Source organism: Anomaloglossus baeobatrachus, chromosome 2, assembly GCF_048569485.1.
Source record: "Anomaloglossus baeobatrachus isolate aAnoBae1 chromosome 2, aAnoBae1.hap1, whole genome shotgun sequence".
In the NCBI taxonomy this organism is placed as follows: domain Eukaryota; kingdom Metazoa; phylum Chordata; class Amphibia; order Anura; family Aromobatidae; genus Anomaloglossus; species Anomaloglossus baeobatrachus.
In genome coordinates this window covers 184,925,793-184,938,558 of record NC_134354.1, presented here as the reverse complement: position 1 = coordinate 184,938,558, position 12,766 = coordinate 184,925,793, and the positions used below count along the sequence as shown (strand labels likewise).

The 12,766-nt window shown below is 42.7% G+C and overlaps 1 protein-coding gene across 1 annotated transcript in view; it reads right to left on the bottom strand.

Annotated features, from left to right (window-relative positions):
- LOC142291190 (amine oxidase [flavin-containing] A-like) overlaps positions 1-12,766 on the bottom strand; it is a 133,752-nt gene that overhangs the window by 31,103 nt on the left and 89,883 nt on the right. Inside the window, exons 9-10 of the mRNA XM_075335537.1 lie at positions 5,570-5,666; positions 3,298-3,351 (exon numbers count right to left, since the gene is read on the bottom strand). Of these exons, the coding sequence (XP_075191652.1) occupies positions 3,298-3,351; positions 5,570-5,666 (151 nt within the window). The remainder of the gene's footprint in view (positions 1-3,297; positions 3,352-5,569; positions 5,667-12,766) is intronic.

Here is a 12,766-nt window from a genome sequence, read left to right as displayed (position 1 = left end):
ATAACCTAAACCAAATTTGGGAGGGTTTCAGCTTTCAAAAGAGTAATTTATAAAACCAATGGATGAATTTAAAGTCAGGTTATAAGCTTTTATTTACATAACATGGATAAGCGACAGAACTTCTGTCAGGGACTGTAAGACCCAAACAGAGACAGGCTTACAGGAGCAGGGAAGGTAATAGAAAAATATTAGAAAACTGATTATTAGGTAGAGTTAGGACAAATGAAAGGTAGTGAAATTATTAGTGGTAAACTTCCTTAACATGTTCACATACTCTTATGGTATTGCACACATTCAGAATTTGCAGCAGAAAATTCTGCTACAAATTTTCATGTGTTGGCAGGAAATATGCTGTGTAAGGCCTCTTTCACACGTACGTGTCTCCGGTACATGTCTGGCAGTTTTCTCACGTATCGGAGACATGTACACACGTAGACCTATGTATTCCTTTGGTTTTGGACACACGTAAGTATTTTCGCACAGAACGTGTGTCCGTTTTGTACTTATGTGTGTCCGTGTGTTTCTCACGGCGACATGTCCGTTTTTTCTCTGGCGTCACGGGTGTCACACGTAATGCAAATGGACAACAAGGATGTGTTCCGTGTGACATGCACCGGAGAAAAGACATGTGTCTATGAGAAAAAAAAACAAAACTTTACTCACCTTCTCCAGCCCTGCAGTCTCTGCCGCTGCTGTCACTTGCTGCCGACCGCCGCTCATTATGCTCATTGAATATTCACTTCACTGCGGCCGGAAGCTGCAGCAGCGGGGAGTCGGCAGGACCGGAGACCGAAGTTCAGCACCACGGACAGTGACGCCAGGGACAGGTGAGCAGAAAGTTCCGTTCTCCGAGTGTTATCACGGATAACACACGGAGAACACACGTGTGCCATAAACACGGCTCAAGGAGGTCAAAATGCATCTCTGACACGTCCATGAAAAACGTGCGTGGTTTTTCACGGACATGTGAGAGAGGCCTAAAACACATGCATTTTTGTTGCAATTTTTACCCGTTTTTGTTCAAGATTTTTCCCATTCATTAGAATGGGTGAAATTTGCTGCAAAAACGCTGAAAGAATTAACATGCTGCAGATTTAAATCTGCACCAAATCTGTTAGTCAAGAATAAGTAACGTGTGTATGAAATTTCAGGATTCTCATTCACTTTGCAGAATCAGGAAACCTTTAGGTTGTGTGACAAATCTGGGTAAAAACAATGCAACAAATCCGCTATGTGTGCACAGGTCCCAACACTATATAGTCATGCTAAAAAGATAGAAGGCGACAGTATATTCATATTTGGATATTTGTTGGAGATATTTCTGTAACTTTTCCAAGTTTTGCACTAATTCATGTGTAGCACCCAGGGGGCAGGTGATCTTATCAGGCACGAGGAATCTCGTACCTGCGTTACTCTTCACTGGGCTGGTGTGATGATTTGGGATGTGCGGTGGCCTGCCCAGTTTCGTGCCCTGAGGTGTACACCAATAAGAAGGGAAGATCGTGGGGGTAGTAGTATTATAAATGTCGTGACGCCACCTGTGGTACGCGGCCAGAGATTAGCCGCCGCTGCTGTCGCTGTCCTCTGGGGCGGATGGTAGTAGCAGCCGAGATGGTGTCGCTCCCCACAGGTGGAGCGGGCCCCAGGGAGAATGATGGAGGGAGTAGTGATGGCGAGGGCCCTTGGCGCCGAGGCGCCGGTAATAAAAGTCCGAGTTGGTTGTTGCGGTTCCAGTTGGCTTTACTCACAGTTTGTGCTGCTCGACTGGGTAGTACCGGTCACCCACTGTGATGGGCCCCATCGAACCCGGATTCCTTTGGAGGTCAGTCCGGTGTGATGCTCGGTGAGTTCCTCCCTCCTAGTGCCGTGTGTGTTGGATCCCAGTGGCTTAAAGCTACTTGGGAACCCCAGTCCGTCTCGAGTAGTACTCTTGTCCCTACGTGCAGGTGCCGGAGCACCACAACGGGACCTGGTGTTGTCCAAGACCCCGGACTCCTATCTGTCACTGTGCTTTCGGGCTCTGTGTGGCTGTGTGGCCAGGGAAGCTTGAAACTTCCCCGCGCCCGGCAGATTCTAGAAAACCAACTAGGAGAATGATCTTCCCTAGGGTCCTGCACCCTGCGTGTGGCGCCAGTTCTGAGGGAGCAATGAAATTCTTCCCTCGGCAACCGCGTGAACTCCTGTGTCCCACCAGAGCACCGGTGAGACACATCTGCTCCATTCCTCTCCTGCTGGAGAACTCCTCACAGTTGTGTTGGTTCCTAACTACCCCTAAGTGGATGCTCCTCCCCGGGTCCCTCTCACTAGTGGGTGGTGCCCTCCATGTTTGAAGACAACCTTAAGACCCTACCCTAGCCCTGTCCACATTCGGGAGGGCAACCTGGTTGTGTATTTGAGTGTGTAAGTGGTGAAACCGGTACCGACCTCCTCCGGATCCGGGTGCAGCACTACACCTTACATCAGGTGCAATACTCTGTAGTGACTGGAGCCTCAGGAGCACCACACATGCACATTGTGCAAAAACAGATCCAGCATCAATATGTTCCTGACTTTCATTTATATTTTTAAAAGCGGTATTCTGTATAGAGGGGAATGTGTGGATGTGTATGGAGTCTCAACATAAAGCTATTCTAATGTATTTATTTAATTTCTGAATGTTCCATACTCAGCCCAAAGGCAAATGAGGTTGTGGACACACATGGCTGAATTTATCTTTTTCTCACATATAATTTGTGGACTAGTAACAACAGAACAATCTTTAGAAGGTGAGTAATGGGCATTTGTTGGCTGCTGACATTGTTGCTCATGTAACAGTTCAATAACAGAATAATTAAAAGTAATTAAATGTTTATCACATAATTTCATTAGGCAAATTGCCCACGAAAAAGGGAAGATACAAGTAGTGAAGACTCACTACGGATCAGGCATCACTGCCTGATATTGGGGAAACTAAATTCACCATAACATTTCTGTAAATCTGCCAAGTCTATATGTTCTATACAATAACTACATTACTATAAAACACACAATTGACATCCATACATCAGAGTATGTGCCACACTTCAGCCAGTCTGCCAGCCAAAGAGGTTATAAAGGGAAAGTAATTGTCATCTGCTGTATTGACGGCTCTCAGCTTGAGGATTTGTTGGGATGTCTGATTAAAAGCGCGACCTTCTGATATTGGACCGAGGTATTGATTTATTAATTTTATTGCTTTAATGTGGGATTATTCATTCGACATAATTGCCATTACGTGACGTCTTGTAGCTTTGTACAGCATCCAAAAGAGACCCTTACCTCTCCTCCTTAGTAAGATTTGTAAGGGCGGATGATCTTCTCGATAAAATAAAACTAAAATGGAAAAAAATAATCATTGATGGCACATTTTAAGATGTTGAGCAGCAGTTTTACAGCTTTCAAAAAACAAATAAAAACTACCGATAAATACAAATCTTCAGAGCTTTAAAGGACACCTGTTGTCTGTTCATGCTATCCGATCCATGGGCAGCATGACTCTGATCCATGGGCAGCATGACAACGATTTATGGGCAGCATGACTACAATCCATGGGCAGTATGACTATGATCCATGGGCAGCATAACAACGATCCATGGGCAGCATGACTCCGATCCATGGGCAGCATGACAACGATTTATGGGTAGCATGACTACGATCCATGGGCAGCATAACAATGATCCATAGGCAGCATGACAACCATCCATAGGCAGCATGACAACCATCCATGGGCAGCATGACTACGATCCATGGGCAGTATGACTACGATCCATGGGCAGCATGACTACGATCCATGGGCAGCATGACTCTAGCCAGGTATATTTTACTCTAAAGCCCTGCAGAGCTTCAGATAAATTATAGTTTGAGTAGTCTAATAGGGACTATCGGGGAGAGGTTCGGCACCTAGCTGGCTTATTCCCACTCCACTCAAATTGATTGACAGGTCTCTGTTTTCTATACATAGTGAGAAACCTGCATAGTGAGAAACCTGTCAATGAACTGGACTGAGAGGAGCCAGACAGGGACGTCATCGGACTAGCTAGGTTTCTCCTTATGATTCCCGGACAGACTTTCTACTTAGAATCTCTCTAAAACAGTGCAGCTTTTCACAGTAAAACATACCTGGCTCCAATCTTGCAACCAGGCCCTGATTAATGTATTAATGTGAACTAGATACTAAAGCATAATTTTTTTTCTAATGTTTTCACTTTATGACTGTACATTCCTTCCTTCGATTTCTGAACTTGATTATAGGGCGGTGATCTTGTTTGAGCTGCCTCAAAACTCTACTAACAGCAGCTGAGAGATCTGATTTAAGGTGGCCATACATCTTAAATAGCTGTTGACTGAACTAAATAATCTGAATCCACATACAGTCCACTCATTTGAGCATGTATTTGTTCCCAGTGGGGAGAGGGTAATAAGCCACTGACAGACTTATTTTCTAAAAGAGTAAAGCATCAACATGCCTAATCTTTCTTCCTCTCAACATCTACCGTCAAGGCACACTCATCACATTCCCATACATATTAATTGGCTGACTGTTCACAATAAAATAAATGGGTTAAGACAAAGTTAATCTATTGCACGTGGCTAGGTTTACAGCATAGGAAACACGTGTTTAGATATGACTCAGTAACTTCTATAATAGAATGTTATAGGCTTGCTCTATGACCAGTGTGGAAACCACCATACAGGGAGAGGGAGGACCTAAGCTTTGATCATCGACTACTGGTGATGTTATGACTCTGTGGTACCTGCCTCCTGTCTTACTAAAGAATTTGTAGTCTAGATTGTACTTCTGCAATGACTGTGGTGGTCCAACACTTGGCCCCATCCCTATCAGCTGGTTGAAGGGGTGTGGACTTCTTCGGCATTGAGTCCCTTTTACTTTTTAACAAGAATGGCTCTACACATTGGGTAGTGGCAATCCCCTCTATTGAAGCACGGTGCCTCTTAGCCCCATCTAAATGAATGTGACAGGCTTGCAAGAGTTAGTTTTTGCTATTCTGCTTGTTAAGCTTGTGGTGGGGAAGCCAGTCACATCTGCTCCCCTCCTTTTTATGATGGATGAAATATTCTACCCATGCCAGCTCTAAGTTATCCTGTGTTGTTCTGTCAGCTTTGGTGTCCTAGACTTTCTGTTGAAAGTGTTGCTTTTGCTTGGTGCAGTTGTGGCGTGTACCCCTGGTATTTTGTATTTCTTTCCTGCTGTTGTTTTCCTCCTAATCTCTTATTGTCTTATACTCTGTGTGTGCGTGCTGTGTGACAGAGTTTTGGTTTCCTCTGTATGTCTGTTTCTGTGGTTTTCAACACACTGCTGTCCAGTCCCTCCCTGGGGGGAAGGGGAGAGGGAATAAGATCAGGACTGGTCAGGAGCAGGGCCAGGAAGGAGACTCAGGCCTCTCCACCATTAGGAGTATCCCTGAGGTTAGGGATAGCATAGGATCCCTTAGGTTGAGGAGCTTAGAAGCCCCGGTTCCCTGCTACCCTGTAGTCATCAAGACAAATATCTTTTTTAAATTAGCATGTTAGACTAATTAACTTTTCTTACCCCATGATGGCTGGGGATGAACCATCTGGCTTTGTATCATCCAGTGCGATCTCAACTGGAGAGTTTTCATCATCAATAAACATAGCTCCACAGTAATCTTTAGGAAAGCAAAGAATTAGTTATGTTCTGCTCAAAATAACTAATGAAGTTTGTAGTTTCTGTATAACTATTTACATATTGTTTCTTGCAATACTGAATACTTCTGAGTCTTTCTTATCATACGTAGAAGGATGGAAATGTATAAGCATCCTAAAACAAAAGGGTTCAGCCCAGTAAGATCATGGGATTAGTGATGCAGACTAGATATACTTACGGTAAATTCACACAAGCAAATAAAGAAATCGACCAATTTTCCTCCAGAAAAACGGACGACTTTTCATTTGGATTGTAGTCCATAAGCCATCAGTATACAATCCGTATGGAATTTGCTTTAATTAATACATCAGCAATTAATTAAATTTACCAAAAACAACCAAGACCAAAGACCAAAAACAGTTTCCTATATTAATAATGGCAATGAGTCCATACCAATGGCATGTTCTACAGTTGTCCTGTATGGGTTTTTATTTTTTGGGGGCACCCATTGATTTGAATAGGCGAGTAACACACAAGCTGCAAAAAAATGTTCCTGGTCAAATTTGGTCATCTGATCAGTCCAACTGAATTATTGGCCCGAATGTGATGTGTGTAACGTCAGTTTTTTCCATTGACATAACTCAGATCAAAAATATGGCTAAGTGAATGTGTTCTTATCAAGAGTCTACAGAGCATCTCCTGGCAAACAACATACAAATACAGTGAGGAAAAAACAAGTATTTAGTCAGCCACCAATTGTGCAAGTTCTCCCACTTAAAAAGATGAGAGAGGCCTGTAATTGACATCATAGGTAGACCACAACTATGAGAGACAAAATGAGGAAACAAATCCAGAAGATCACCTTGTCTGATTTGGCAAGATTTTTTTTGCAAATTATGGAATTATGGTGGAAAATAAGTATTTGGTCAATAACAAACGTTCATATCAATATTTTGTTATATATCATATTTTGGCAATGACAGAGGTCAAACATTTTCTGTAAGTCTTCATAAGGTTGACATACACTGTTGGTGGTATGTTGGCCCATTCGTCCATGCAGATCTCCTCTAGAGCAGTGATGTTTTGGTCCTGTCGCTGGGCAACACGGACTTTCAACTCCCTCTAAAGGTTTGCTATGGGGTTGAGATCTGGAGACTGGCTAGGCCACTCTAGGACCTTCATAAGCCACTCCTTTGTTGCTATGGCGGTGTGTTTGGGATCATTATCATGCTAAAAGACCCAGTCATGTTTCATATTCAATGCCCTTGCTGATGGAAGGAGGTTTGCACTCAAAATCTCATGATACATCGCCCCATTCATTCTTTCATGTACAAGGATAAGTCATCCTGGTCCCTTTACAGAGAAACAGCCCCAAAGCATAATGTTGCCACCCCATGCTTCACAGTAGGTATGGTGTTCCTTGGATGCAACTCAGCATTCTCTTTCCTACAAACACAATGAGTTGTGTTACTACTAAATAGTTCTACTTTGGTTTAATCAGACCAATCCAATCACTAGCAAACTTTAGATGGGCCCGGACATGTACTGGCTTAAGCAGGGGAACAAGCCTGGCACTGCAGGATCTAAGTCCCTGGCGTCTCAGTGTGTTACTGATGGTAGCCTTTGTTATGGTGGTCATAGCTCTATGCAGATCATTCACTAGGTCCCCCCATGTGGTTCTGGGATTTTTGCTTACCGTTCTTGTGATCATTTGGACGCCACGAGGGGAGATTTTGTGTGGAGCCCCAGATCGAGGGAGATTATCAGTGGTCTTGTATGTCTTCCATTTTCTTATTATTGCTCCCACAGTTGATTTCATCACACGAAGCTGCTTGCCTATTGCAGATTCAGTCTTCCCAGCCTGGTGCAGGCCTACAATTTTGTTTCTAGTGTCCCTTGACAGCTCTTTAGTTTCACCATAGTGGAGTTTGGATTGTGACTGTTTGAGGTTGTGGACAGGAGTCTTTTATACCGAGAACAAGTTCAAACAGGTGCCATTACTACAGGTAATGAGTGGAGGATAGAGGAGCCTCTTAAAAGATGAAGTTACAGGTCTGTGAGAGCCAGAAACCTTGCATGTTTTTAGGTGGCTATATACTTATATTCCACCATAATTTGCAAATAAAACCCCAAAAACTTGCCAAATCAGACAAGATGATTTTCTGGATTTGTTTTCTCATTTTGTCTCTTATAGTTGTGGTCTAATAATAATGTTAATTGCAGGCCTATCATCTTTTTAAGTGGGATAACTTGCACAATTAATGGCTGACTAAATACTTTTTTCCCCCCACTGTATATGGTCATCTTAGCTTAATAATAGCATCTAAAGAAGAAATAAAGGTAAATAAAGGGTACAGAAGCTGCAGTTATTTATTGTACAATATGTAATGACTGCCTCAACAAGATTTCACAGTTGGTACAAATAAGATATCGTAATTCTCATTGCCAATCACTGCCCTAGACAGATGCACACGATAACTGAGACTTGTTATTGGTTGTAGAGGTCACATGCCACAGGCGGGACATCAATGCCATAGCGCTGTAAAAAAAAGCCAGTGGGGAGCAGCAGAGAGGTGGTGCAGGTAAGTACTGTTTTGTTTTATTATTGTAAAACAGATCCATTCTATGAAACCGGAAAACCGCTGTATTGTTCACATTCACAAATTGGGCTTTGTATTTTTGACGATCCAAATAAAACGTGAAACCCTTCCGAATAAAGATAGCAATGGTGTAGGAACGTGAACTAAATCACTAGTCTCTCCGGCAATGTTCCACTCTTGCTATCTAAAAGCTGCAGTTTGTCAGCCTCACTTTCACCCCGTATCATATAGTTGCATACTCTCTTTTTCTTCTGTCTAGTAAAGTGAGCATCATGACTATACATGCCATATCTCTTCACTTCTTGCTTTTAATAATAATGTAACAGCTCTATCTTGACTGTTTTTTGCAGAATTCTCATTCTTGGAGACCGAGCTAAGTCACATGGTGGCGTAGAACACTAGACATCCACCCATTGACCTTCAGGCGCAAACCTAGTTCTACTGAATATATCTCTTCCTAGCACCCACCAAAGTACTTTAAAGGGAATCTGTTACCAGATTTTTGCTACCTTATCTGAGAACAAAAAAAAACCAAAAAAGTGAGGTGGAGTATGAGTTGGTATACATCTAACATGTAAGCTCATATTCACACTGGCCATAAGACATAAAAATACAAAGAAGAAAATAATATGAAAATATATGTGTGTCCAGTTGGGACCCAGCCACTCTCTGCATTTATTCAGATTGATGTCTGTTGACACATGGTGAAGTTTTAACATTAGAGAGGGAAGGTACTGTCCCGATTGGGTACACCTTGTCGCGGTGTGATGGCTTTACGCTTGCTTTTTTGATCAAAAATAGTGTTTACTAAGTACCCTATATTCATTTATATGCATTATGCTTCTATTTAGTTACAGCAGGGTATATGTTCATATTATTTTCTTCTATCTTTTTTTTTTATGTCTTATGGCCAGTGTGAACATGAGCTCACAAGCTACATTTACACGAACTCATTCTCCAGCTCACTGTTTTGTTTTGTAGTACTCAGTACAAATAGGGTGTGGTCCCCTTCTCAGTGAGTGGGGCATTTCATTTCATCTAGTGCTTCCCATGGCTGTTTGTCCAGTTGGGACCCAGCCACTCTCTGCCCTTATTCATTTTGATGTCTGTTGACACATGGTGAGGTTTTAATATTAGAGAGTGTAGGTACTGTCCCGATTGGGTTCACCTTGATGGCTTTACGCTTTTTTGATAAAATAAAGTATTTACTAAGTATCCTATGTTAATTTATATGCATTGTGCTTTTATTTAGTTACAGCAGGGTATACACAGTGTGCAGAATTATTAGGCAAGTTGTATTTTAGAGGATTTTTGTATTATTGATCAACAACTATGTTCTCAATCAACCCAAAAGACTCATAAATATCAAATCTTAATATTTTTGGAAGTTGGAGTTGGGTTTTTTAGATTTGGCTATCTTAGGAGGATATCTGTTTTTGCAGGTAACTATTACTGTGCAGAATTATTAGACATCTTAATAAAAAACAAATATATTCCCATCTCACTTGTTTATTTTCACCAGGTAAACCAATATAACTGCACAAAATTTAGAAATAAACATTTATAACATGCAAAAACAAAATCCCCAAAAAATTAGTGACCAATATAGCCACCTTTCTTTATGATGACACTCAACAGCCTACCATCCATAGATTCTGTCAGTTGCTTGATCTGTTTATGATCAACATTGTATGCAGAAGTCACCACAGCCTCACAGACACTGTTCCGAGAGGTGTACTGTTGTCCCTCCCTGTAGATCTCCCATTTTATGAGGGACCACAGGTTCTCTATGGGGTTCAGATCAGGTGAACAAGGGGGCCATGTCATTATTTTTCCATCTTTTAGACCTTTACTGGTCAGCCACACTGTGGAGTAGTTGGATTCATGTGATGGAGCATTGTCCTGCTGGAAAATCATGTTTTTCTTGAACGGTACCGACTTCTTCCTGTACCACTGCTTGAAGAAGTTGTCTTCTGGTACTGACAGTAGGTCTTGCCATTGAGCTTCACGCCATCCTCATCCCGAAAAGGTCCCACAAGTTCATCTTTGATGAAACCAGCCAATACCAGTACCCAAACTCCACCTTGCAGGCGTCTGATTCGGAGTGGAGCTCTTTGCCCTTTACCGGTCAGCCTCTGGCCCATCAAGAGTCACTCTCATTTCATCAGTCCATAAAACCTTTGAAAAATCAGTCTTAAGATATTTCTTGGCCCAGTCTTGACGTTTTATCTTATGTTTCTTGTTCAAAGGTGGTCGTTTTTCAGCCTTCCTTACCTTGGCCATGTCCCTGAGTATGGCACACCTTGTGCTTTTTGATACTCCAGTAATGTTGCAGCTCTGAAATATGGCCAAACCGGTGGCAAATGGCATCTTGGCAACTTCACGCTTGATTTTCCTCAATTCATGGGCAGTTGTTTTGCACCTTTTTTTGCCCAACTTGCTTCTTGCGACCCTGTTAGCTATTTGCCATAAAATGCTTGATTGTTCGGTGATCACGCTTCAAAAGTTTGGCAATTTCAAGACTGCTGCATTCCTCTGCAAGACATCTCACAATTTTGGACTTTTCAGAGCCCGTCAAATCTCTCTTCTGACCCATTTTGCCAAAGGAAAAAAGTTGCCTAATAATTAAGCACACCTTATATAGGGTGTTGATGTCATTACACCACACACCTCCTCATTACAGAGATGCACATCACCTGATTTAATTAATTGGTAGTTGGCTCTCAAGCCTATACCGCTTGGAGTAAGACGACATGTATAAAAATTATCATGTGATCAAAATACTCAATTGCCTAATAATTCTGCACACAGTGTATGTTCATATTATTTTCTTCTTTGGTTTCTTATCTGAGAACAGCATAATGTAGGGGCAGAGATCCTGAATCCAACGATGTATCATTTAGTTTACTGGGTGCATTAGTTGAGACACAATCAGAGTTCTTAGCATGTAGCAGAGATAGAAAACAAATTACCACGCCCACACCAGAGCTTTTTGTGTACATTGTACATCGACAGTAAGCAGCTTATCAGTGCTGAGGGCATGGTTCGACCAAGAGGCATGTGAGATCTAGTTCGGCGGGCAGTGATAATCCTGCTGATAAAACACTTATTTTACTAAAAGAACAGCACACAGTCTAATGAGGGACACATCCCTGAAATCAGTGTCTCAGCCCCACTTCATGCTGTCCTCAGATTAGAAACCAAAAATTTGCTGACAGATTCCTTTTAAGAGGTAAAGCTGGGTTCACACTAAGCGACAGCGACAACGACGTCGCTGTTACGTCACCATTTTCTGTGACGTAACAGCGACCTTGTAAGTCGCTGTTATGATCGCTGCTTAGCTGTCAAACACAGCGACGCAGCAGCGATCATAACGTCGCTGTGCTACATGTGCAGAGAGCAGGGAGCCGCGCTTAGCGCTGGCTCCTTGCTCTCCTAGGTACAGTACACATCGGGTTAATTAACCCGATGTGTACTGCAGCTACATGTCACAGTGCAGAGAGCAGGGAGCCGCGCACACTGCTTAGCGCTGGCTCCTTGCTCTCCTTGCTACAGTATACATCGGGTTAATTACCCAATGTGTACTGCAGCCACATGTCACAGTGCAGGAGCCGGCAGCAAGGGCGGAGGCTGGTAACGAAGGTAAATATCGGGTAACCAGGGAAAGGTCTTCCCTTGGTTACCCGATGTTTACGCTGGTTACAGCTTACCGCAGCTGCCAGACGCCGGCTCCTGCTCCCTGCTCGCTTCATTTCGTCGCTCTCTCGCTGTTACACACAGCGATGTGTGTGTCACAGCGGGAGAGTGACGACCAAAAAATGAAGCTGGACATTCAGCAACGACCGGCGACCTCACAGCAGGGGCCAGGTCGTTGCTGGATGTCACACACAGCGACAGCGACGGGACGTCGCTGCAACGTCACAGAAAATGGTGACGTAGCAGCGACGTCGTTGTCGTTGTCGCTGTGTGTGACACCAGCTTTAGACAAGGAAACCTGTGTACGAAAAAAACAAAACAAAAAAAACTATTAATAGGACTATAGTTCCAGCCCACATTTTAACAGCCATAATCAGGTAATCATTTCCACCCAACTGCCACCCAGATGAAAACTCTCCTACCAGGAAACCATTGTGAAAACATGAGCATAACATCAACTGCTACAGAGTAATATATACAAAATATAATTGACAAACAGAATAATAAGCAATTAATAGGCACACGTTTACATTGCTTATGGCAGCATGCATTGTACTGGAAGAACATGTTGGCTATCACACTTAAAATATAGATATTCACTTTAAGGCTATGTGCCTACGCTGCGGAAAATTTGCGGAATTTGCCGCGTTTTTTTTCGTGGAAATTCCGCAAATTTTTCAAAAATCCGCAGTACAGCGAGTCCCCAGCCATTTCTATGGCATTTTGGAACAGTTGTATCCATGCTGTGTTTTTTTCCGCAGCAGAAATAATGCGGATTTCCCTGCGGAAAAATCTGTAGCATGTCTATTATTCCTGCGGATTTTTC